The following is a 27,024-nucleotide window of genomic DNA, read 5'->3' as shown; positions in this document are numbered from 1 at the left end:
GGAGGTGCCTCCTGTTCACCGTGAGCGTGTGGCTGAGCGGGAACATCACGTTGGAGAGGGAGCACTTCACGATGGAGGAGTGGTGGCTGGAGTCCGTCTGCAGGGTCAGCGTAGGGATGGACATCAGAATCAGAATCCGAGGGTAACTATCCATTAATGTTTTTGTTCCGATGAGGATTTTACCATTTGACGGTAGTGGTCTGATGTTTGCCACCAAAAAATGGAAATTATTTGATGGTGTTCTGATGGTTGTTTTTTTTTTACATTTCTGATAGCTATGCCTCCCTGGGAACTGTGGGCCTGATTCAGACCCGCTCGCGAGCGCTGAGCGCTCGCAGGCGGGTCAATGTTGGCCCAGTGCGCATGCGCACGAGGGAGCCGGCTCCGTCGTGTGCATGCGCGAGACCCGGATAGCGACGGCCAAGCTGTCGCTCCACGTCTCGCTACAAAGGGGGCGTGCTGTCGATGGTGAGTGACAGCACGCCCCCTTTGATGGGCGTGCCTGCCGGGGGCAAGTGATGTCAGTGGGAGTGCTGATAGAGCTGAAAGCACTCCAGGGCTTGCGGCAGACAAGACCCTACCACAAGGGTCTCGTCGCAAGCCCGCTGGTCGCGATGGTCTTGACCATCGCGACCATCAACCTGGCCGCTCGCTATAGCTGTGGGTGGTCACCCACAGCTATACGAGCGGCAAAGGAGGCCGCTCTAAAATTAGGAAGGACGGCCCTGATTCAGAGCGAGCGCTCTGTCAGAGCGTCTGACTCTGAACCAGGGCCTGTGTCTGCATCAGAGCATCTTCATGGGTTCATTGGAGGATGTCTCTCATTCTCTGTCTGCCTCAGTTGTGATCCTGCTCAGTCCCAGACTCCATCCCCTGTCTAGGTTGCGGCTAAAACACAGGGCATATTGTTAGCTCGAATTGGCTCAGATTCAGATGCTGTCTTGCTATTTCAGCACCATGGGCAGCTGCCGTGGTGCAAGATTCTTTTCTGACTGCTTCACTAAATCATCAATGCTAGGCTCCCATTTGTCACAGACGAATGGTACACACCACCTAAATCTTCCTCGACCAATGCTGTAGAGAATAGTGAACACCCCATCAAAATCCGCCCTGTTGTTCAAGAGATTAACCTGAACGAACACACAGCTTCCTTCACCCGGGAACTTACAGTCAGGTGCATAAATATTGGGACATTGACTGACTTTTCATATTTTGGCCTCTATTCACCACCACAATGGCTTTGAAATGAAACAAACAAGATGTGCTTTAACTGCAGACTTTCAGATTTCATTTGAGGGTAATTACATCCAAATCAGGTTATTTCATTATCAATTAAGCAGGTAAAAGGTCTGGAGTTGATTCTAGGTGTGACATTTGCATTTGGAATCAGTTGCTGTCGACTCTCAATATGAGATGCAAAGAGCTGTCACTATCAGTGAAGCAAGCCATCATTAGGTTGAAAAATCAAAACAAACCCATCAGAGAGATAGCAAAAACATTAGGTGTGGCCAAATCAACTGTTTGGAACATTCTTAAAAAGAAAGAACGCACCAGAGAGCTCAGCAACACCAAAAGACCCGGAAGACCACGGAAAACAACTGTGGTGGATGACAAAAGAATTATTTCCCTGGTGAAGAAAAACCCCTTCACAACAGTTGGCCAAATCAAGAACACTCTCCAGGAGGTAGGTGTATATGTGTCAAAGTCAACAATCAAGAGAAGACTTCACAAGAGTGAATATAGAGGGTTCACCACAAGATGTAAACCATTGGTGAGCCACAAAAACAGGAAGACCAGATTAGAATTTGCCAAACAACATCTAAAAAAGCCTTTACAGTTCTGGAACAACATCCTATGGACAGATGAGACAAAGATCAACTTGTACCAGAGTGATGGGAAGAGAAGAGTATGGAGAAGGAAAGGAACTGCTCCTGATCCAAAACATACCACCTTATCAGTGAAGCATGGTGGTGGTAGTGTAATGGCGTGGGTATGTATGGCTGCCAATGGAACTGGTTCCCTTGTATTTATTGATGATGTGACTGCTGACAAAAGCAGCAGAATGAATTCTGAAGTGTTTCGGGCAATATTATATGCTCATATTCAGTCAAATTCTTCAGAACTCATTGGACGGCGCTTCACAGCGCAGATGGACAATGACCCGAAGCATACTGCAAAAGCAACCAAAGAGTTTTTTTAAGGTTAAAAAGTGGAATGTTATACAATGGCCAAGTCAATCACCTGACCTGAATCCGATTGAGCATGTATTTCACAGGCAGAGGGAAAAAAAGGAGGAAGGAGGAAGAAAAAGGAGGAAGGAGGAAGAAAAAGGAGGAAGGAGGAAGAAAGAGGGAGGAAGAAAAAGGAGGAAGAAAAAAGGAGGTAGGAAGAAAAAAGGAGGTAGGAAGAAAAAGGAGGAAGAAAAAGGAGGAAGAAGGAGGAAGAAAAAGGATGAAGGAGGAAGAAAGAGGGAGGAAGAAAAAGGAGGAAGAAAAAAGGAGGAAGAAAAAAGGAGGAAGAAAAAAGGAGGAAGAAAAAAGGAGGAAGAAAAAAGGAGGAAGAAAAAGGAGGAAGAAAAAGGAGGAAGAAAAAAGGAGGAGGAGGAGGAGGATTCATTGTAGCTAACTATACCAAGTGTACATAATCACAGTCCTAACATATCAGACTCCAAATTACTTTAGTACCTGTGATAACATAACCTAAAATTGCAGTGAATCTTTGGCCATTTTTTAAGTCTAACAGCAAAAAAACAAGTATAACCAATTTTTTTTCACATAATAGTAGATTTGAATCTACAAAATATATTTTTTCTGAATAGGCATTTTGCCATTGAAAGGAGAAAACTGGCCTTAAAATAAAGTAATTTTTGGATTACGCAACAATATTATAAGCGATGAGGCATTTTTCAGTGGCTGTTATAATAAAGCAACAAGAGCTAGTACCCTGTGTTTTTGCATCTTTGTCCAATTTTTGGTGGCAATTCTATTTTTTTTTTACTGATCTAGACCAATTTTTTTTTGCAAGGTAAGCTGAAAGTTGTAAAAAAAAAAATCTGTCGTAAGAAGTCTGACAGCAGATTTAGAACTTGTTGACTTTCAAGAAAACATTAATACTGCATTGGTCCATCGTGGCTGTGCCACTACCAATTCTTAAAGAATTGGCAACCCCATCGCCTAGGGCTCACGTCTAATAGCCATGGAATAACAGCCACGGGTGGTGGGTCTCTTTTCTACAGGTTCCCAACCTGAATTTGAGTTTCTTTCTGGTTCCCAAACCAGAGCTGTTGCATTTAATTTATGGCAACATATTTTTTTTCAACTCTCAATATAGTTGCTGACAACAGGCTTTTCAAAATACAATTCGTACCAGTAAAGTGTCAAATGACACAACATAATTTGAAGCCATCAATGACCAATGTACCAAGCTGAGTTTTCCTGACACAAAAGTTGCAAACCTTGGGGCAATTCAATTCAGTTGAATAGCGCCGGGAAGTTGGTACCGCAGCTAATCAATTCAGTGCGCTGTTAGGGCGACTAAATGATTTCTTCTCTCACCCTCCTGAGGAGAAATCCTACTAATGTGCCAGTCGCGCGGCTGTTTTCCTGCTTAGCCTCGCAGCAGGCACTTTAGTCGGAGAATGCCGGTTCTCGCGACTAAACACCGGCATTCTCCGACTTAACTTGTGACAGTTGGACTAAAATTTTGTTATAGTGTTATTGGCAAGCAAGGCAGTTTCTAGGGTCTGAGGCTCCCAGTGCGAGCAGTCAAAATGTGCCCCCCACCTCCTCCCCCAAGAAGCAGTAATATTGTGGAGTGGGCGTGGCCTCATCATGAGGGGGTGTGGTATCACAGTAAGGGAGCGTGGTCTCGAAAGACCACAGAATGGCAGCCACTGTGACTACTGAGCCCAGGGGTGGCTAATCTGTCAGAGGCAAAGCGCTGAAAAATATATGTAGTTAAATCAAAGACAGACAGCATGCACGCGTTCAAAAAATGGGGTGTGGCCTAGCTGTCATAAGCCCACGCCGCATTTGTGTGTGCATGCCTTTGGTGTGACATTTGCAGAAGTATGACCTTGTATCACACCCGTTTTTAGTCGCGTTGGGAGCGAGCACAGCACATTGAAAATACAAGCCAGATCCACATAAAATACACTGAAATAAGCCGGGTCCACATAAAATACACTAAAAAAACCACTTCAGGATTACACTGCAACAAACCACTTCCACATAAAATATATTGGAAAAGCCAGAGGCACATAAACTACGTTTTAAAACCACTTCCACCTCAAAAACATTATTAAATCCAGAACCACATAAAATACATTTTGAAATCCAGAACCACATAAAACACATTGAAAAAACAAGATTCACATAATACACACTTCATTCCAGCCCCATCCCTTGCCATTCCATCCCAACAGGTCTTAGGCTTCCCCCCCCCACTGGATCTCAGTCAAAAGTGCCCATTATGCAGTGCCCCCTGTATTTGTCCCCAAATGCTGTCTCCCCTGTATTTGTGCCCCTTACGCAGTGACCCCTGTATTTATGCCCCTTATGCAGTGCCCACAGTGGTAGTGCAACTTATGCAGAGCCCACACTAGTGGTACCCTTTATGCAGTGCACCCAGTAGTATTGCCCCCAGGAGTGGTGCCCCCTATGCCATGCCCCCATTAGTAGTGCCCCCTGTAGTCATGTCCCCTGTAGTCATACCCCCAATAGTAATGGTCCCTGTTGTGGTTCCCCAGTAGTATTGCCCCCAATAGCAATGCAGGGGGCATTGCTATTGGGGGTAGTGTCCCCTGTATAAATTCCCCAGTATTAATGTCCCTGTACTAGTGTCCCCAATAGTATTGCTCCCTCTGTAGCAGTGCCCCAAGTAGTAGGGCCCTGAGTAATGCCCCCAGTAGTGGTGCCTCCTAAGCAATGCCCCCAGTAGAAGTGCTTCCCGTGTAATGTCCCCAGTAGTAGTGCCCGGGTGCCCCCAGTAGTGGTGTCTCCCCCAGTAGAAGTGCCCCCCTTGTAATGTCCCTAGTAGTAGTGCCCGGGTGCCCCCAGTAGTAGTGTCTCCCCCAGTAGAAGTGCCCCCCTTGTAATGTCCCTAGTAGTAGTGCCCGGGTGCCCCCAGTAGTAGTGTCTCCCCCAGCAGAAGTTCCCCCAGAGTAAGTCCCCAGTAGTAGTGCCCGGGTGCCCCAAGTGGTAGTGACTCCCCAAGTATTGTCCCTAGTAAAAGCCGCCTGCACAAAAAAAACCCCAAACCACTAATACTTACCTTAAGCCCCACTCCGGCGTCCTCTCCGTTTGGCTGCTCCTGTGCACTATGGGAAAGACGTCATGACGTCTCTCCCATAGTGCACACTGGGGGAGCCGGAAGCCAGTGATTGGACAGACACGATACTTAAGGGACACACGGAGACTGGAGCAAGATTAACCACTAAAATCCACCTTTAAAAAGACCCCAGAACAAGAGGTTGAAAAGCGTCTGTGATACCGAGGGATACCACTGAGAGACGGAGGCTTTGCAGAGATGAATCAGATGATGAGATGAGCGGTGCCCAGCGGATAGTCCGGGACTTCCACTGAGACTTTACACTACACGCTCATTCTTCTGGCCATCCGGTAATTGCAGGCTTATGTCAGTCTGGGATAACTCATACAAAGGAATATATGCTGCTATTTTCAATTTTTAAGTTATGTATATATGTATATTAAACTGTGCTTCACTATATGCCCTTTTTCTACTCTTTTTGAGTGTTACCATGTCCTTTGAGAGGACAATTCTTTCAAGGATCATATTGCTTATGTGTGGTTATCCAGTGGATTGAAAACTGCTTGAGGATCACACCTATGGGGATTTGTTACTAAGCACAGGTTATGTAATTGCTGTTTTTCTTGTGACATATGTGTGTATAGGTTGGGATACCTATTTTAGTCATTTACCTACCTGCTGCATGAGTTTATTGCGCACGGATCCACTCTTTTCACTCTTTCTTTCTACTACTGCTCTTGCCGATGTCGGGACCCCCGCTGGGTCTCGTCGCCCGACAGCTTCAGGACTGCGATTTTTGTAAATCAACTCCAAAAGATACACAGTCATATCCACTTACACAACTTTTACTCTCCTAGATCTGCCACACCAAAACCGAAATATTGCTGATTGTACACTGCCGAGTCAGTGACAGTTGCACTCATCCCCCACTTTGAGGGCCATAGTTTTGATACTATTGCATATTGTGAACTAAAATTTTCCCAAAGTTAGTTTGATATATATGCCAACCTTCATGTAAACTTTTATCAAAATTGGAGATGGTCAGTTGGGGACAATCTTCAAAAGTGGTCCACTAGACAAGGAATAACCCAGGTGTAACATTATTTAGACATATATATATATTTTTTACAAGTCTCATTTTACTGCCCATAAAACATCCCCTTGATTATTCACGCTCCTGGCATCGACAGCTGGTTGCTCCATCTGCCATGCATGCACAGCCGATCGAAAGACCCCGATGTCGCTGCGTGGCAGCGCACATAGTGCATACACACTAGATGATCTGGACGCTATGTCGGCCCAATTCACCATATTGCCAGAGAAATCGTCTAGTGTGTACCCAGCATTATTTTACATCAGTGAATGAAACTGACCCCACCCTTAATTCATCTATAAAGTCCTACAAAAATAATATATATTACTTACTCCCCCAGCTCTCATCATTTCTCAGCACTGTCCCTTACCCAGCTCTCCGCTCAGCACGGTCACTTCCCCTGCTCTCATCTCATCATTATCCCCTACCCAGTTCTCACCTCATCTCAGCATTATTCCTTCCCAGCTCTCACCTCATCTCAAGCACTGTCCTCTACCGAGCCCTCACCTCATCACTGACCCATCCCAGGCTCTCACCTCATCTCAGAACTGTTCTTAACCAATATCAGCACTGTCCCATCCCCAGCACTGTCTCCTCCCTAGCACCATCTCAGCACTGTCTCCTCCCCAGGCACCATCTCAGCACTGTCTCCTCCCCAGCACCATCTCTGCACTGTCCCCTCTCTAGCTCCTATGCCTTCTCGCTCTGTCCCCTCCCGAGCTCCTATGCTATCTTGGTTGTGTATAGATCCCCTTCAGTGAATGTAACGGACAGGACATGGAGTGAGGACTGAATTGCGGTTCCATGCCCTGACAGCACCGTTATTTTGTCCCCACTGTAGTATCTGGCCACCAATAGTAGGAATTTGTACCCTTGCGGGTTTGCTTTGCTCGCCACGCTTCAGGCATGGTGGCTCGCTTCGCTCCCCACAGGTTACTATTCCCACTCTATGTCCACATGGATAGTAACTGATGACGTCAAGGTACATCTACTGAAGTGGATCTATCCGCAACCATGGCATCTCAGTACTGTCCCCTCCCCACCTCCTACGCCATCTCAGCACTGTCCCCTCCCCAGCTGGCAACCCATTTCAGTGTTTTCCACTCCCCAGTGTTCACCGCACCACAGCACTGTCTACTCTCCCCAGCTCACCCCACAACAGCACTGTCCCATCCCCAGCTCTCACTCCAACTCAGCATTGTCCCCTACCCAGCTGTCAACCCAGTTCAGTGTTTTCCACTCCCCAGCTGTCAACCCATTACCATACTATCCCCTCCCCAACTCAGACCCCGTTTCAGCACGGTCCCCTTCCCAGCTCTCACCTCCCCACTATTCCTTCCTCAACACTTACTCCATCTCAGCACTGTCCCCTCCCCAGCTGTCACCCCATCTCAGCACTGTCCCCTTCACAGCTCTCACCCTATCCCCTCCCTAGCTGTCACCCCATCTCAGCACTGTCCCCTGCTCAGCTCACCCTATCCCCTCCCCAGCTGTCACCCCATCTCAGCACTGTCCCCTGCACAGCTCTCACCCTATCCCCTCCCCAGCTGTCACCCCATCTCAGCACTGTCCCCTGCACAGCTCTCACCCTATCCCCTCCCCAGCTGTCACCCCATCTCAGCACTGTCCCCTGCTCAGCTCTCACCCTATCCCCTCCCCAGCTGTCACCCCATCTCAGCACTGTCCCCTGCACAGCTCTCACCCTATCCCCTCCCCAGCTGTCACCCCATCTCAGCACTGTCCCCTGCACAGCTCTCACCCTATCCCCTCCCCAGCTGTCACCCCATCTCAGCACTGTCCCCTGCACAGCTCTCACCCTATCCCCTCCCCAGCTGTCACCCCATCTCAGCACTGTCCCCTGCACAGCTCTCACCCTATCCCCTCCCCAGCTGTCACCCCATCTCAGCACTGTCCCCTGCACAGCTCTCACCCTATCCCCTCCCCAGCTGTCACCTCATCTCAGCACTGTCCCCTGCACAGCTCTAACTCTATCCCCTCCCCAGCTGTCACCCCATCTCAGCACTGTCCCCTGCACAGCTCTCACACTATCCCCTCCCCAGCTGTCACCCCATCTCAGCACTGTCCCCTCCCTAGTTCTGTCACCTCAGCACTGTTCCTTCCTCAACGCTCATCCCATCTCTGCTCTGCCCCCTGCCTTTCACTCCAGCTGAGCACTGTCCCCTGCACAGCTCTCACTCTATCCCCTCCCCAGCTGTCACCCCATCTCAGCACTGTCCCCTGCACAGCTCTCACCCTATCCCCTCCCCAGCTGTCACCCCATCTCAGCACTGTCCCCTGCACAGCTCTCACCCTATCCCCTCCCCAGCTGTCACCCCATCTCAGCACTGTCCCCTGCTCAGCTCTCACCCTATCCCCTCCCCAGCTGTCACCCCATCTCAGCACTGTCCCCTGCACAGCTCTCACCCTATCCCCTCCCCAGCTGTCACCTCATCTCAGCACTGTCCCCTGCACAGCTCTAACTCTATCCCCTCCCCAGCTGTCACCCCATCTCAGCACTGTCCCCTGCACAGCTCTCACTCTATCCCCTCCCCAGCTGTCACCCCATCTCAGCACTGTCCCCTCCCTAGTTCGGTCACCTCAGCACTGTTCCTTCCTCAACGCTCATCCCATCTCTGCTCTGCCCCCTGCCTTTCACTCCAGCTGAGCACTGTCCCCTGCACAGCTCTCTCTATCCCCTCCCCAGCTGTCACCCCATCTCAGCACTGTCCCCTGCACAGCTCTCACCCTATCCCCTCCCCAGCTGTCACCCCATCTCAGCACTGTCCCCTGCACAGCTCTCACTCTATCCCCTCCCCAGCTGTCACCCCATCTCAGCACTGTCCCCTGCACAGCTCTCACTCTATCCCCTCCCCAGCTGTCACCCCATCTCAGCACTGTCCCCTGCACAGCTCTCACCCTATCCCCTCCCCAGCTGTCACCCCATCTCAGCACTGTCCCCTGCACAGCTCTCACCCTATCCCCTCCCCAGCTGTCACCCCATCTCAGCACTGTCCCCTGCACAGCTCTCACCCTATCCCCTCCCCAGCTGTCACCCCATCTCAGCACTGTCCCCTGCTCAGCTCTCACCCTATCCCCTCCCCAGCTGTCACCCCATCTCAGCACTGTCCCCTGCACAGCTCTCACCCTATCCCCTCCCCAGCTGTCACCTCATCTCAGCACTGTCCCCTGCACAGCTCTAACTCTATCCCCTCCCCAGCTGTCACCCCATCTCAGCACTGTCCCCTGCACAGCTCTCACACTATCCCCTCCCCAGCTGTCACCCCATCTCAGCACTGTCCCCCTCCCTAGTTCTGTCACCTCAGCACTGTTCCTTCCTCAACGCTCATCCCATCTCTGCTCTGCCCCCTGCCTTTCACTCCAGCTGAGCACTGTCCCCTGCACAGCTCTCACTCTATCCCCTCCCCAGCTGTCACCCCATCTCAGCACTGTCCCCTGCACAGCTCTCACCCTATCCCCTCCACAGCTGTCACCCCATCTCAGCACTGTCCCCTGCACAGCTCTCACCCTATCCCCTCCCCAGCTGTCACCCCATCTCAGCACTGTCCCCTGCTCAGCTCTCACCCTATCCCCTCCCCAGCTGTCACCCCATCTCAGCACTGTCCCCTGCACAGCTCTCACCCTATCCCCTCCCCAGCTGTCACCTCATCCCAGCACTGTCCCCTGCACAGCTCTAACTCTATCCCCTCCCCAGCTGTCACCCCATCTCAGCACTGTCCCCTGCACAGCTCTCACTCTATCCCCTCCCCAGCTGTCACCCCATCTCAGCACTGTCCCCTGCACAGCTCTCACCCTATCCCCTCCACAGCTGTCACCCCATCTCAGCACTGTCCCCTGCACAGCTCTCACCCTATCCCCTCCCCAGCTGTCACCCCATCTCAGCACTGTCCCCTGCTCAGCTCTCACCCTATCCCCTCCCCAGCTGTCACCCCATCTCAGCACTGTCCCCTGCACAGCTCTCACCCTATCCCCTCCCCAGCTGTCACCTCATCCCAGCACTGTCCCCTGCACAGCTCTAACTCTATCCCCTCCCCAGCTGTCACCCCATCTCAGCACTGTCCCCTGCACAGCTCTCACTCTATCCCCTCCCCAGCTGTCACCCCATCTCAGCACTGTCCCCTCCCTAGTTCGGTCACCTCAGCACTGTTCCTTCCTCAACGCTCATCCCATCTCTGCTCTGCCCCCTGCCTTTCACTCCAGCTGAGCACTGTCCCCTGCACAGCTCTCTCTATCCCCTCCCCAGCTGTCACCCCATCTCAGCACTGTCCCCTGCACAGCTCTCACCCTATCCCCTCCCCAGCTGTCACCCCATCTCAGCACTGTCCCCTGCACAGCTCTCACTCTATCCCCTCCCCAGCTGTCACCCCATCTCAGCACTGTCCCCTGCACAGCTCTCACCCTATCCCCTCCCCAGCTGTCACCCCATCTCAGCACTGTCCCCTGCACAGCTCTCACTCTATCCCCTCCCCAGCTGTCACCCCATCTCAGCACTGTCCCCTGCACAGCTCTCACTCTATCCCCTCCCCAGCTGTCATCCCATCTCAGTACAGTCCCCTCTCTAGTTCGGTCACCTCAGCACTGTTCCTTCCTCAACGCTCATCCCATTTCTGCTCTGCCCCCTGCCTTTCACTCCAGCTGAGCACTGTCCCCTGCACAGCTCTCACTCTATCCCCTCCCCAGCTGTCACCCCATCTCAGCACTGTCCCCTGCACAGCTCTCACCCTATCCCCTCCACAGCTGTCACCCCATCTCAGCACTGTCCCCTGCACAGCTCTCACCCTATCCCCTCCCCAGCTGTCACCCCATCTCAGCACTGTCCCCTGCTCAGCTCTCACCCTATCCCCTCCCCAGCTGTCACCCCATCTCAGCACTGTCCCCTGCACAGCTCTCACCCTATCCCCTCCCCAGCTGTCACCTCATCCCAGCACTGTCCCCTGCACAGCTCTAACTCTATCCCCTCCCCAGCTGTCACCCCATCTCAGCACTGTCCCCTGCACAGCTCTCACCCTATCCCCTCCCCAGCTGTCACCCCATCTCAGCACTGTCCCCTGCACAGCTCTCACTCTATCCCCTCCCCAGCTGTCACCCCATCTCAGCACTGTCCCCTGCACAGCTCTCACTCTATCCCCTCCCCAGCTGTCATCCCATCTCAGTACAGTCCCCTCTCTAGTTCGGTCACCTCAGCACTGTTCCTTCCTCAACGCTCATCCCATTTCTGCTCTGCCCCCTGCCTTTCACTCCAGCTGAGCACTGTCCCTTCCCTAGCTCTTATCCCCACCTCAGCATTGTCCCCTCCCTAACTCATTCTAATCACTGTCCCCTCCCCAGCTCTCCCCATCTAAAGCACTATCCCGTCCCTCCTAGCTCTCACCCCATCTCAACACTGTCCGCTCCCCAGCTCTCACCTCGGCATCTCATCATCTCATCTCGGTAATGGTTTCCTAGTGGCTGCAGAAGATAATGTGACGGAGCAGGGAGGGCGCTGCACAGACCGGTGACTCCGATCCCGTCACTATAGGAACAGCTGCTGCTCAGGAAGTGGAACCTTAGGGATGAGTTCCGGTGCATGATACATAATACACTACATTATGTCATATGGAGGCTGCAGGGAGCTCCGTGCTGCACACTGACACCCGGCCTGGGCGCTGATCCCTGGCGGAAACCAGCGCAAACGTGCAGGAACGATTGAGGGGGACTACAAACAGCCCACTCTCCTAGGCCTCCGCCGGCAGGAGGCGCTGTGAGCAGGTAGTTTCCGGCACTGCTCCGTTATTCACTTTCAATATATAAAGTGTACGCTCACAAGTCACACTGCATAATACTGGTCTACAATACAGGTGGTCACTGCAGGCAAGGCACTCCCCACTGTACTACAGGAGGTCACTGCAGACAAGGCACACCCCACTGTACTACAGGAAGCCACTGCAGGCAAGGCACACACCACTGTATACTACAGGAGGCCACTGCAGGCAAGGCACACACCACTGTACTACAGGAGGCCACTGCAGGCAAGACACAGCCCACTGTACTACATGAGGTCACTGCAGGCAAGGCACTCACCACTGTACTACAGGAGGTCACTGCAGGCAAGGCACACCCCACTGTACTACAGGAGGCCACTGCAGGCAAGGCACACCCCCCTGTACTACAGGAGGCCACTGCAGGCAAGGCACACCCCCCTGTACTACAGGAGGTGACTGCAGGCAAGGCACACCCCACTGTACTACAGGAGGCCACTGCAGTCAAGGCACATCCCACTGTACTACAGGAGGTCACTGCAGGCAAGGCACACACCACTGTATACTACAGGAGGCCACTGCAGGCAAGGCACACCCCACTGTACTACAGGAGGTCACTGCAGACAAGGCACACCCCACTGTACTACAGGAGGCCACTGCAGGCAAGGCACACCCCACTGTACTACAGGAGGCCACTGCAGGCAAGGCACACCCCCCTGTACTACAGGAGGCCACTGCAGGCAAGGCACACCCCCCTGTACTACAGGAGGTCACTGCAGGCAAGGCACACCCCACTGTACTACAGGAGGTTACTGCAGGCAAGGCACACACCACTGTATTACAGGAGGTCACTGCAGGCAAGGCACCTCCCCACTGTACTACAGGAGGCCACTGCAGGCAAGGCACACCCCACTGTACTACAGGAGGCCACTTCAGTCAAGGCACATCCCACTGTACTACAGGAGGTCACTGCATGCAAGGCACACCCCACTGTATTACAGGAGGTCACCGCAGGCAAGGCACACCCACTGTACTACAGAAGGTCACTGCAGGCAAGGCACACCCCACTGTACTACAGGAGGTCACTGCAGGCAAGGCACACCCCACTGTATTACAGGAGGTCACTGCAGGCAAGGCACACACCACTGTACTACAGGAGGTCACTGCAGGCAAGGCACACACCACTGTACTACAGTATTACACTATAAGAAAGACACTGTATAGAGGTACAGGCTATAATCAAAACACACACACACTGCATAATTGCATATCTGTACAGGATGCAAGATAGCACACACACTGCATCCAAACACTTCACAGCATGACCGTGACATGCATTGTAAGCACTAACATTGGGGTGCCTTGTTTACATAAAAAAACAACATATTTTAATAATGATTTTGTTTTCAATGGGTATATGTTTTACACATACAACTTGTCATTTACTTGGAGCATTGATAATTGTCCACTTAAAAGCAATTCACATTTTAAGCTTTTACATATCACTTGGCAGAGTAATAAGCAGCAGGAATTACTTGCTGATTAACAGTAATTGAAGCCCACAATATATACCAGTGAAATATAAATATATCTAAAACATATTGTATAATAATTGCAAACAGACTTTTCTCTACTGTCCCATATTTAAGTAGGTTTGGAATGGTCCATTTGTTATCTATGGTGTGGAGGAAGATCCTACGTAAGAGATGGGTGCTCGGCGTTGTTTTCGGCCTCTCTCTGATATATTTTCTCACCAGTACCTTCAAGCAGGTGAATACTGCCCTCTAAGGCTGTTTTTGCTAGTTTCATTCAGATTTATTTTGAAGCATCAATTCAGGGTTTCAAGGTCTATTGCAGTGTTGGCTAACCTTGACACTCCAGCTGTTGTGGAACTATATATCCCAGCATGCCCTGCGACAGTTTTAGCATGCCCTAATAGCAAAACTGTAGCAGTGCATGCTGGGTTATGTAGTTCCATAACAGCTGGAGTGTCAAGGTTAGAAAACACTGGAACTCTATTGTATATTTTTTGCATGAGCTTGGGAAATTCTGGCAAGATAGCCATAAGATTTAAAGCGACAATTAGTTTACAGGCAAAAACAGCCTGGTTTTGCCTTTAAACTAATTGCCTTTTAAATCTAGTGAGTATCACGCTGGAATCGTGCCGCCTCCCACAAATCGGAGACTTACATTTGGCCCATCGAGTTTGAATCTTAATATTAAAAGGAAACACAAGCAATTATTTTCTCATGGATTGTTAATAACATGCTACAGAACCTGTGTGTCTGAAAGATTGGCATAACCCCGAATGAGGATGTCTAACTGCATGCACTGCAAAGCAATGAATGAGAGTATAGCTAAAGACCTTGCACTTAACACAAGTAACATTTTAGTTTACAAGGAACCATTCTTCCTTGCAGCACCATGACATAAACATTTTTTTGCTATAGCAATAAGGATTGAATCTACTGAATGGGAATTACGGTTGAATATCGTTGACCACAGATCAAAAGTGCAATGGTCAAATGTCCATAGATATAATTTCAATAAATCTCAGACATTAGAGTCCATTTGATTGTGTTGTAATTTTTCTGTGTGTAACGTATACCCCTCAGTATAGGTGATTGCCCACAATGCACTTCTTTATAAAATGTTTTATGCCTTCACCAGGAAGAGAGAACAGTGAGAGACAGAATGCTCCTTCAGACGAACGATCAGGATAGAAATATTCAATGGAGAATTCAGTTCAATCTTGGGAACAGCAGCAGGATCAGTAATCTGTGTCGCAACTCCGTGCAGGGCAAATCACTTATTACAGATGATCTAGGTAAGGAAACAAATTTTCCTATAATCATGGTCCCAATATTGTAATAAAAGGCACTTTAAAAACATGACACCTTTTGTCAAGTATACTGCACATGTGGCTTCTAAGTTGCATCATTATCAATAAATTAAATTTAAAGGTGCAATCCCCTGAGGAAATGAGGTTTGTTTAACATGATTCACTCTGGTTACCTTTTAAGAAGATATGTTGTTTTGCTAATTTCTTAAGGCCAAATTTGTATTATTACAGAAGAGCTTTCCGAGTCCGTATTCTGGGTAGAGGTGTATTTATGAATGTTAGAAGAAATCTACATAGGCATGCTTAACATGGGATGTAGTTACAATCCCGGCGGTCGTGGTACCGGCACTCAGAATACCAGTGTCGGAATCCCAGTGCCAGAAGTAGGAGGGAGGGGGGGTAGGATTAGAACACTTACCTAGTTTAGTCGGGATTCTGACTGTCGGGATGCTGCTGTCGTGTTCTGTCCGCCAGCATATCGACTCCCGGGATCCCATAACAAACCCTTTGAAACGCATCGTACACATAGATCATCTATTCCAAAATAAATTGATGGGCGAAATGATGTGTACAAGGCAATTAAAAAAAATGGAGAGACACACAGCAAGGAACTAATCAAGCAAGATCAACATGGCTACCAAAGCTAGTAGTTCTACATGGCATAATGAGATCTATATTTTATAGTTAAAAAAGCGATTTGAAACAAATGTTTTATTGCTTAAATTTATTCTACACTAGCTGAAGCACCTGGTGTTGCTTAGGTTTAAATCTTCATGTTATTCAATGTGATGTCATCCAAATCCATCCAGCGGAAGGCCCAGAACAGGCTCCCTGGGTCAAAGTTCTTCCCAGCGTCCCCAGGTCAAAGTTCCGCCCAGTGTACACCAACGGGAGGTCCAACTGGGACCTCAACCCCCTAGTATGTATTTATGTCTTCTGGGATCCAATGTTACCACTCTGTGAAGTTTTCATCCAAATCCATCCAGTGGAAATTTCTGCCTAGCGTACACCAACGGGAAGTCCGACCAGGACCCTAACCCCCCTATAACCTGGCCAGGATCCAAATGGACCACCTCGCGTTGGTTTCATCCCAACGGTGCAGGGGTGTCCGAATGCACAAACAAACAGACCAATGAGTTTTATATATAAGATGTGTCTACAGCATGACCGCGAAATATAAAAAAAGGCTTTTTTTTCCTTCACATTTAACAGGATATGTCTGTGAGCGTAAAGAACTTCTGGCAAATGGCTGCTGCAACATTAATGTGCCCAGCACAAGGCAGTATAACTGTGAGAGCTGCTTATCCAATGGGTGCTGCAGTGTATATGAGTACTGTGTGTCTTGCTGCCTGCAGCCAAACAAGGTTTGTTCTCAATCTGCCTTTTGCTATATATGTACATGTGCTATGATAATAAATCAGTTTACCAGAGTTCTTGGCATTTATATGATCTGTATAGTATGGTGGCATACGGCACCCAATATGATAGATCTAGATTGTCACTAAACATTAATTTTATTATTGTAGTCTAAGGAGCAGGTTCAATTAGCCACAAATTGGGTATCAAAGGGTGTTAACGTGCATTGTAGCTGGCACCTCCAGAGCAGGCGAAAAGTAGGAGAAAATCCTTATTTTAGGGCAACAATGTCAAGACGCAGGGCCTGATTCAGCATGGACCGCTATTCTACTTATACACACGCAGCGCATTTGCTAATATCAGCGGTGATATGTAAATGTGTGCATTCGCATTGCGATCGCAATGAATTCAATAATGGGATACCTGCGCTCACCAATGTCTTGAGGTGTGGTCACTAAGCTGTAGTACCTGATGAGGTTAACCCAACCTTATGGAAATGTATATACAGATAGTGGTAGGTCATGCGCTCAAGTACCTTATTTGTAGAATAGGATATTTGATTATATAAGTAGAGAAAATGAGGATATATGTAGTTAAACTGGGACTACTTATTTATTTGATGCTAGGGCTTCTAAGTGGATATATAGTTAAATATGTCACATGTATAAAACAATATGTTAACTACAAATTAGTCAGGATACAAAATATTAAAAACCACTATTGAAATCATGCACTGCTGGTCATTCAATGGTGTCCTTACTGCAAGGATTCTATGTATGCATACACAATGATATAGTCAATCAACTCCTTAGATCTGATCACTGATTAGTGATCGCTTGTTTCCAATATAGCAGGTTGTTAATGGGGGATATATAGAAACAAGGGGAGTAGTGTGCTTGAATATATATTAGTCAGTATGAAAGTTTCTCCTCCAGCATATATAGTCAATTTGTGGGATGTTAGAAAATACGGTGACCTGCGGCGTCCCGCTGTTCTGGCTTGCTAAGGTATGCTGATGCAGTGCCCGGGGAAGAGGGGTGAAGGTGAATCTTCTCGGGGTAGGAGTACAGTGATGCTCAGACTCCCTGGGGTGCTCTTGGACCGAGCGTCCTCCCTTAGGGTACAGCTGCTGGCAGGCGTCTGTTGTGCAGGCGCTGACCAACACTGCACTCCTGTCTGGGGAGGGGATAAACGGTCACAGCTCTGGCGGGAACTGTTCTCTGTGTTTCCCCTCCTGTATAGGGACTTGCCTCCCTTGGTTGTCGGTTTTCCGCTCCTTCCCCTCGCCGGCTTAGATGGTCTTCGTCCAGGGATCCTTCAGTTTCAGAGGCACTTCCGGGTGTAGTCACGTGATCTGGATGCAGTCCTGTGTGCATCAGTGCGCTAGGCGGTTGTCAGTGATGGAGTTGGGATAACATCAATCTCTGTGGTGTGAATGGTAGCTCTCCGACGCGTATCGGCCCTCCTGGCCTTCCTCAGGGAATTGCAATCGCAGCCTAACATAAGGACGCCCACTTCCCCTTACTCGCATCCGTATACTTTGGCAACATAGCAAAACAACTGGTAACATCGAGTAACATCAGACCCATACGCACAGCTAAGGTAGGTCAGACATCACTCAGGAATTGCTGACTTCAGTGCATGCTATGAGGCCTCAGGCTACGTATCGTATCGCAGTGACTAATTTATGCATGTCCCTGCAACGCCGTTGAAATGCACTGACACGCCTGCGTTTGCCCGACCATCCCCCCGTCACCACACCCTAACAGCACTTCCTGTCAATCATAGTGCCATGGGTCTGCGTATCCTCTGTTTGCTTTCCTGTTCGCAGTGGCTAGTATACACACTGCGATGCATGTGCAGTACGCAGCAATCAGCCATTTGCGTGTGTAAAAGCAACTGCGTCCCTCGCTGAATCAGGCCTGCAGTACAGTGTCTGTACTGTGTACCCCTCCCAATGTATAATAATGCATTTAGATGTATTAAAAAAAATTAAATAAAATTTGACCAATAAAGATATTTTGTGTTTCATGTAATTTTTCTCTAAAAGCAGAAAAATTTAATTACATGATATGGGGCTTGTATAAATGATATGGGGCTTGTATAAATGATATGGGATTTGTATAAATGATATGGGACTTGTATAAATGATATGGGGCTTGTACAAATGATATGGGGCTTGTACAAATGATATGGGGCTTGTATAAATGATATGGGGCTTGTACAAATGATATGGGGCTTGTATAAATGATATGGGACTTGTATAAATGATATGGGGCTTGTACAAATGATATGGGGCTTGTACAAATGGTATGGGGCTTGTATAAATGATATGGGACTTGTACAAATGATATGGGGCTTGTACAAATGATTGGAGTTTTTTTTCCAACTTTTTACAAACTTCTATTTACACACTTAAAAATCATTATAGATACATTTGCTGGCTATCATGTGTCTATCATTAATAAAATATCCATAACGCAACCATTTGACACCATTTACGTGGCTCCAATACTTTGCTTATGGCCACTAAGCCTTCTACACTGCTCTTCTACCTTATTTGCTGCTACTTTGGGGTTTAGGATCATTTTCCCACTCTCATGCACTATACACAGGGCGCACACTGCAGAGTTAACAGGCGACATTTGCACACTGCCATTTCTATTTGAATTGCAAGGAAGCTCTTAGCTAATTGAATCTGCCTCTAATAAGTATTTTAAAAACTGCTGATAGAGTTAACCTTTTTATTAATGTAAATGATTTCCTCTTGCTTTGCTGCGCAGCAACATGTACTGGAACGTTTTTTGAAGCGAGCAGCAGTGGGGTTTCAGAACCTATTCATGGCAGTAGAAGACCACTTTGAGTTGTGTTTGGCCAAATGTCGGACATCCTCACAGGTAAAGACTTGAGCTTGAATTGCATGTTTTTTTGTTTTTTTTAATAGTGGCCATTTTCTCATTATTATTTTGTAATTCCAAGTGTATTTACAGAAGGGGATTGTATAGAAAAATTTATTTCAAAATTAATAAGAACATACTTGTAATGTCGGATTCTGTAGTTTGAAATAAACTGTTCCTCTTTCTCCCTTAAATATAATGGTGCTATTTATTTAAGATATATGGGACAGTTATCCTAAGATTGATTCCAAAATATGCATATTATGTAGTCCTGTGTTGCAGAGGAAAGTGTGGAGACTACCTGTATATGGATTGGCATTGCTTTTTTTTTATAGAACAACTGTATTCTGGGGACTTGGGGGATGTTTTTAAATATATTATATATTTTAAATATATATCCTACCTCTCTGACCAATCTTTCTCAGTTTCCTCTCATGACTCCTCTCCCCCCCCCCCCCCCCTCAGCCTCTTACAGTAGGTGTTCCCCAAGGCTCTGTTCTTGGACCTCTCCTATTCTTCTTCTATACTTTCTCTCTAGGTGAACTCATCAGCTCTTTTGACCTCCATTATCATCTCTATACTGATGATACTCAGATCTACCTTTCCTCCCCTGATATCTCCCCCTCTCTTCTTACTCGTATCTCCAACTGTCTCTCTGCTATCTCTTCCTGGATGTCCCAAACAGTTTCTTAAACTTAATAAGTCTAAGACAGAGCTGATCGTCTTCCCACCCTCCCACATAACCTCACTTCTCACTATTTCTTTATCAATTGATGGAATAACTATCTCATCTAGTCCTAAGGTGCGCTGTCTTGGAGTTATCCTGGACTCATCCCTCTTCTTCAAACCACATATCCAGAACCTTTCACAGTCCTGTCATTTCCATCTTAAAAATATTTCTAAGATCAGACCCTATCTCATCAAGGATGCTACTAAAACCCTCATACACTCACTGGTCATCTCCAGATTGAACTACTGTAACCTCCTCCTATCTGGCCTCCCAAAATCTCATCTCTCTCCTCTCCAGTCTATCCTTAATGCTGCTGCACGGCTTATCTTCCTCACCAAACGCTCTACATCTGCCTCCCCTCTCCTACAAGCCCTCCACTGGCTCCCCTTCCCTTTTTAGCACCCAATTTAAGGTTCTCACGCTCGCTTCCAAAGCCCTCACCCAACCTTCTCCCATTTACATCTCTCATCTCATCTCCCTTCACTCTCCTCTCCGCTCACTTCGTTCAACTAATGCACGCCGCCTTTCATGCCAGCTGATTACTTCCTCCCACTCCAGCCTCCAAGATTTTGCCCGCACTGCTCCCCACCTCTGGAACTCTCTCCCACTCCCCATCAGACTCTCCACCTCTTTGCAATCCTTCAAACAGGCTCTCAAGACCCACTACTTCATCAAAGCCTTCCGGCTACATGCTCCTTCCTCCCCATCTACCCTATCTGTGTCAAACTTGTTTGTCTTCCCCTCCCTTTTTATAATGTAAGCTCTTACGAGCAGGGCCCTCTACCCTCTTGTGCTTCTCCCTACTTTAGTTTCATCTACTTCTTACTCACCACTAGGGGAACCTAACACTTGGTTGCTTATGCTCTGTTGCTTATCTAGGTGTTATGGTCGCTAATGTAGCAATATATATTATCCATGTCCTGGTCCTGTATTGTATTGTTCTGTAAGTCACTTGTCTAAAATTTGTTTATGTACTTTGTAAGGCGCTGCGGAACACTTGTGGCGCCATATAAATAAATGATGATATTATTATTATTATTATTATTATTATTATTATTATTATTATTAGCAAATACAGTCTATTAGTGTAAGTGTATCATTTTGAAAGTGTTCCCTTAACCACATAACTATCTTTTTACCCCAAAACCGGTCAGAAATTGTCTTTTTTTTTTTTTCTTATAAACTTTAAGAGGTCTTTTTTTTTTTTTTTAAATATTTTATTGAAAAATGATATGGCTAGGGGGGTCTCGCATCCCCTTGTGTCCATAGGCCCCAAATGGAAACCTACCTCCCACTCCTCATTTGCAGTAGACACTAAACAACCCCCCCACTGGTCATTGATCCTATTAACAGTTACCCCCCACACAAACACACACACCCTTAGTAGTAAAAGAAACACTTTTATAACCCAACCACTCCCCATGTAAAACACCTCTGATTTTTGCATCCCTCCTACTACTACTCTCTGATGAGTAATTTTCTTTTGTGTTATTTTACCTCCCCTCCAGCATCAAATTCCTTTATTTTTGTGCAGAACGGATCTCCTCTTTAAAGGCAGGGGAGGCAGCGGGGCGGCGTGGTCGCATGGAATGGGACCCTGTTAGCTGAAGCGCAGCATCCCATGCAACCACACCAGATAAGTGGTTAAGAGTAAAGTTATTTATGATACATTTACTCCATGCCTTAACTAGATGTAGTGTAAATCCTGGCTGTCAGGATGCCGACGCTTACAATGTCTGTGCCAGAATCCTGACCCCAGTGACCCTGGCCGCTGGCATTCCGACTGTAAGTCGTGGGGTTAGGGGTGGGTTACAGTTAGTGGATAGGCACTAGGGGGGAGGTTTAGGCTGCCGGTGGGGGGGGTGGTTAGGTGTTGGCTGTGGGGAAGGAGGGTTAGGATACTTACCGACAGGTGTTGGTATCATAACCCTGTTGGGATGCCGGCGTCGGGATTCTGACTGCCGGGATCCCGAGCGCCGGCATCCCATACCCAACCCGCTTTAACATGCGTGATATTCCATGCCTATCTACTACTAGTCCTAACTACTATTTAAATGATATATTATTAGAAGAACACGGTCCATACTTGATCCTTTTTTGTTTTGTTTATCCCTTGAACAGTGTCTGTGAAATGGTTTAGAATGTTGTGTGTAAGTTTCTTTTGTTATGTTATGCTGCATATTTTCTCTTTTTGAGCTTGTGCAGTATTAAATTCACATTTTGTTTTACAAGTACAGATGTGTCATTATACTGTACACCTAGCCCCAATACTTCATCTGTCATAACATTCCTGGAGCGAGTGAGTCACGCCGAGTGGTGTACCATCTTTTTCCACCTTCTTAGGGCTGTAATCAATTAGAGGCGTAAAGCGTTCGCCGATGCGATGTTTTTGCCATATTCCCGCGTATCGCCCTATTCAATTTCAGGACGTTTTTGCATGTGTGAAATGTCCATAGGTGAGAACAGGCGTAAAAGTTTCTCCACCCAGAGGCAGGACAAAAGTTGTGCAAAATCTCTATTTTGGGCTAAACATGTGGGGACTTGGGGCCTGATTCAGACCCGCTCGCAATGCACAGCGCTAGCAAGCGGGTCGATGATCCCCCACTGTGCATGTGCCGCCTCCGGTCGATGGTCCCCCACTGTGCATGCACCGCCTCCGGCGTGCGCATGCGCGAGACCCGTCCAGCGACGGCTGCTCCGTCGCTATGGGTCTCGCCACAAGACGGGGAGGCTGTCGATGTTGATTGACAGCTCGCCCTGTTTTGCAGGCGCGGAGGGGGGGGGGGTGGCTGCACAAACGCTGCATCTGAGCACTTCGTATATAAATTCAGACTCATTCACAGACAAATATACAAGTGTTGCATATCAAATTAATCAGTGCAGTCTCCTGAAGCTGTTTTCTTGCATCACATTGGGACTAAGGTGCATTTTCAGGTAAAAAAGACCTGAGTCGTCCAGGAACTGGTGCCCTGGGAAGGACTGGTTGGCGTGACGGCAGCGATAGTGTATGAGGACTCCTCTGGACATGCTTGATTTGGTTAAACCTTATACAGATGTGTCCACATACATCTTACTTCCTTGCGCATTAAACAGCCCTTTTAGTCGCTCCATGCAGTGGCATGACTCTGTAGCTTTGAGCGTCTTTTCATGCGACTTTCTACCTTCAAATGTGTCTTAACTTGCAAATTGATGTGAAAATCAGCTTCTGTTGATTAAAATGATATGCTGCATGCCAATATTCTGTGCGCAACTCCGACTGAAATGCTATGTTAGTGTCACAGCCGCTGACACTGTAACGTAGCATTTTGCATGCAGATACACCCGCAGTCGCACACAGAATACAGGCATGCTGCATATCATTTTAATCAGCAGAAGTTTCTTGTGTGTCATTTTTTCATAGCTTTGCGAATAAGATGAATTTTAAGGTAAAAAATCTCACATAAAGATGCTCGGAGCTACTGTGTTGCACGGCGCTCATGCGTTATGTTTAACGGGACTTGTAGCGTATGGAGGGAAGATGTTTGTGGACACATCTGTAATTGGGCTCTTAAGCTGGGTACACACCTAAAGATTTTCTGTCCAACCATCCAACTAGTTGATTGGCTGGAATGAAAATCTGGTAAGGTATGAAAGCAAATGACAATCAGCAATTTGCTCCCAAATGCCCGAAAATGTACAAAAACTGTTGTTTGAACAAATTGTTTAGATCAAACATTTAACAAACTTGTCTAACGACCATTGTCATCTGTTTTCTGGCATTTAGGAGCAAATTGCTGATCATCATTTACTCCCATACGTTACCAGATTTTCATTCCAACCAATCAACTAGTTGGATGGTTGGACAGAAAATCTTTACGTGTGTAACCAGCCTTAAGATTTGTTTTTGATCCCCCTGCAAATAATGTTTAATGCACCTTGTATTTATTAATTACAGTCTTGTCCACACCTAATCGATTCTAAAAGCTATGTTTACGCACACTTGTAGATTACACACACGTTTTATAGTGATGTCCCTTTAAGTCACCATGATAGTGTAGAAGTGTGAAGCAGAATACTGATGATCTGTTAACCTGAACCTATAGCAGTGTTTGTCCAGGGTCGGAAGCTCACAGATGGTTACTTAATGAAAGCCCTCCATGCCCTGACATGAGCTATGCTGTTCATAGATTTCTTGCCAAATGTCTACAATTAGTGAAAACTATCCCCAGTTAAATGTAAGATAATCTATCTATTTAATGGCAATATCCCAACTTGCTAGATTTGTTTTTGAAAATAAACTCAGTAGTTAACGGATAGAATATACATTTTAATATGACATCCCTAAGGTAATGTTGGCTTTTTACAACTTCTGTACATATCACACTTTCTCATGCTAAGCTGTTTTTTTTTTCTTGACCCCCTCCTTTCTCCCCCATTAGAGTGTCCAACATGAGAACACGTACAGGAATCCAGTCGCCAAGTACTGCTATGGAGAACACCCCCCAGAGCTTCTCCCCATGTGATCAACAATGTGACTAAGATTTAAACCAAAAACAAAGGATAAATATCTGCTGTTCAACACAGTGCGATACAGAATACTACGGGTACTTGCGCAAGTTGTAATGTAGAATCTACAGAAGGAGTTTACACATCATAAGACTTGTTAAGTTGGGGCATTTGGAATTCACTAAAAAAGTGTTTGATGGACACAGTCTACCTATAAAAATGATGTACACACAATGTTTTCATATTTCATGGTATGCACCAAGTGCAGTATACAGTTCACAGAACATTTAATGAGTTCATAATGGACTTACTGAAGACTGTTTTACTTTTCAGGAACAAAATAATTAAAGAATAGAGTTCAATATGAGTTGTGTACATTCTGAAACGTTTTACTATTTTGTTTTCACAGGTATATTTTTTTTCATATAGAATAACTTTTTGTTGTAAGTCATTGTTATTATTTATTAAATGTATATTTTGTTTTTTTGTATGGTATTTTAGTTCTGCCTATTATCAATAAAACAGAAAGCTGGTAAAATGAATTCACAGTGAGTGGTATACTGTAATATGCCATGTTTTAGGTCGGGGGTATTTGATTGAAAAAAAAAAAAAAAAACCTCCCCAAAGTGTGTCCTTTCTAAGGTCAGATTGTGTCGCTGACATTTTATATTATATCTGTACTCCTCTTCTGGATCATTCTTGCATCATATTTTTACATTCCTGGGTGTTCAGGACACAGCCCTTTCCTGGTTCTCATCCTCCTTTATAAATTCACTCTTTTGTTTGTTTCTCTTACTACACCTCCTAATATTTGGAGTACCGCAAGGCTCAGTCTTAGGTCCTCTGCTTTTCTCAGTCTATACCTCATCTCTTAGTAAACTTATCAGCTCTTTCGGATTTCTGTATCATTTGTATGTGGATGATACTCCAATCTACCTATCCTCCCCAGATTGTTACCATCTGTATTGGTCTGTGTCACTGAATGTCTTTCTGCCATATCATCTTGCATGTCATCTTGTCAACTCAAACTGAATATTTCCAAAACTGAACTAATATTTCCACAGGCCAATAGTAGTCACAAACCTGATATCTCTATCACTGTTGATAACTTGACAATCAACCTACCCTACAAGCTCGCTGCCTAGGTGTAATTGTAATTCTGAACTGTCCTATGTTTTCCACATTCAATCTGTCTCCAAATCATGTTACATACATATAAAAAAACATTTCAGAGTACAACCATATATTACACAAGACTGCAAAAACTCATTTAATTCATGCACTTATTTCCCACATTGTTTATTGCAATAGATTTCTTACTGGTCTTCCCTAAAAGAGACTCCCAACAACAATCCATTTTGAATGCAGGTGCGAGGCCTCACTAAAATGTTCATCTGCCGCTCCGCTCTGTCAGTTACCTGTATTCTACCGTATTCAGTATAAAATACTTTAACTTACAGATAAGGCTATTAGCAAAATTATACCAACATACATTTTATTTAAAAATATCTGCGTCTCTTGTCCATACTCATCACCTGCTCACAATCGCAGGGCATTTTTCAGGCTGCACTCACTCTGTGGAATGCCCTCCCACACACACTAAAGGGTATATTTACTAAAGTGAGCGTTTTTAGAAGTGGAGATGTTGCCCATAGCAACCAATAAGATTCTACCTAACATTTAACTAGCACCTTCTAGAAGATAAAAGCTAGAATCTGATTGGTTGCTATGGGCAACATCTCCATTTCTAAAAACTCTCACTTTATTAAATATATCCTTAAGTGTGTGTGGGAGGGCATTCCACAGAGCAAGTGCAGCCTGAAAAATGTCCTGCGATTGTGAGCAGGTGATGAGTATGGACGAGAGACGCATCACCCCTAAGACTTTCTTCTAGTCTCCAAATCTTCAAGCGTTCCCTGAAAACTCACCTCTTCAGACAAGCTTTTCAAATCCAGAACCACCCACATAACCTTCAGAAGCTAGCATATCAAATTACATACAATCTATACAGTCCACACATAGTTTCTCCTTCTTTACTTTCACATCCTACTGACCCTTGGCCAACATTCCTGTGTGACTAGATCATACACCCCGCCACTGCAATCTGGCTAGGCCATTATGGAATAGGTAGCGCCTATCTTTGTGTCTCAATGCTGGTTTCTCTATAAAATGTATGTTTGCGAGCAGGGTCCTCTTATCTGTCTGTCATTACCCGGTCTTGTTTTATTACTGTTTGTTCCCAATTATAAAGCGTAACGGAATATGCTGGCAGTATATAAGTAACAATAATAATATATTCATAGCTGAGTATACAATTGATGTTTGAAGGTTATTCTGTTTAATTTCAGAAATGACTTGAATGGTATCAATGACATTTCAACTAAATGCAATACTTGTTTTCCAAGACTCTGTATGGTGGTAATGTAGATCCCAAATTGATGACATTTCAAGAGTTGCCTTCATTATGTTTAGCTGTTTGATGGCACACATGGTGCAACGCCTTAAATCTGCCTCTTCTAAAAGACTGATTAATTTGCTCTGTAACACAATAGCCTCACTCTTCCTGTCCTCCTCTTTCTGCCAAATTCCACTCAGTT

The 27,024-nt window shown here is 46.5% G+C and overlaps 2 protein-coding genes across 3 annotated transcripts in view; one reads left to right on the top strand and one right to left on the bottom strand.

The window, feature by feature from the left end:
• RNFT2 (ring finger protein, transmembrane 2) overlaps nucleotides 1–12,127 on the bottom strand; it is a 229,184-nt gene extending 217,057 nt beyond the window's left edge. Inside the window, exon 1 of the mRNA XM_088449237.1 lies at nucleotides 11,785–12,127. The gene's annotated coding sequence lies outside the window, so the exon portion shown is untranslated. The remainder of the gene's footprint in view (nucleotides 1–11,784) is intronic.
• SPRING1 (SREBF pathway regulator in golgi 1) lies at nucleotides 11,760–25,940 on the top strand. 2 transcript variants are annotated; one of them, XM_088449239.1, is made up of 6 exons: nucleotides 11,760–12,127; nucleotides 13,770–13,887; nucleotides 14,788–14,944; nucleotides 16,172–16,323; nucleotides 19,099–19,212; nucleotides 24,361–25,940. In XM_088449239.1, exons 2-6 carry the CDS (start codon nucleotides 13,777–13,779, stop codon nucleotides 24,442–24,444), a joined length of 618 nt encoding a protein of 205 aa, XP_088305365.1. In that variant the 5' UTR covers nucleotides 11,760–12,127; nucleotides 13,770–13,776; the 3' UTR covers nucleotides 24,445–25,940. The 2 variants fall into 2 exon arrangements, with proteins under 2 accessions (XP_088305365.1, XP_088305364.1); XM_088449238.1 differs by having other exon boundaries at nucleotides 13,767–13,887; nucleotides 24,361–25,939.
• Nucleotides 25,941–27,024: the final 1,084 nt, after the last annotated feature.

Source organism: Taudactylus pleione, unplaced genomic scaffold, assembly GCF_031769625.1.
Source record: "Taudactylus pleione unplaced genomic scaffold, aTauple2 ptg000479l, whole genome shotgun sequence".
NCBI lineage: Eukaryota > Metazoa > Chordata > Amphibia > Anura > Myobatrachidae > Taudactylus > Taudactylus pleione.
This window is presented reverse-complemented; position numbering and strand designations above follow the sequence as displayed.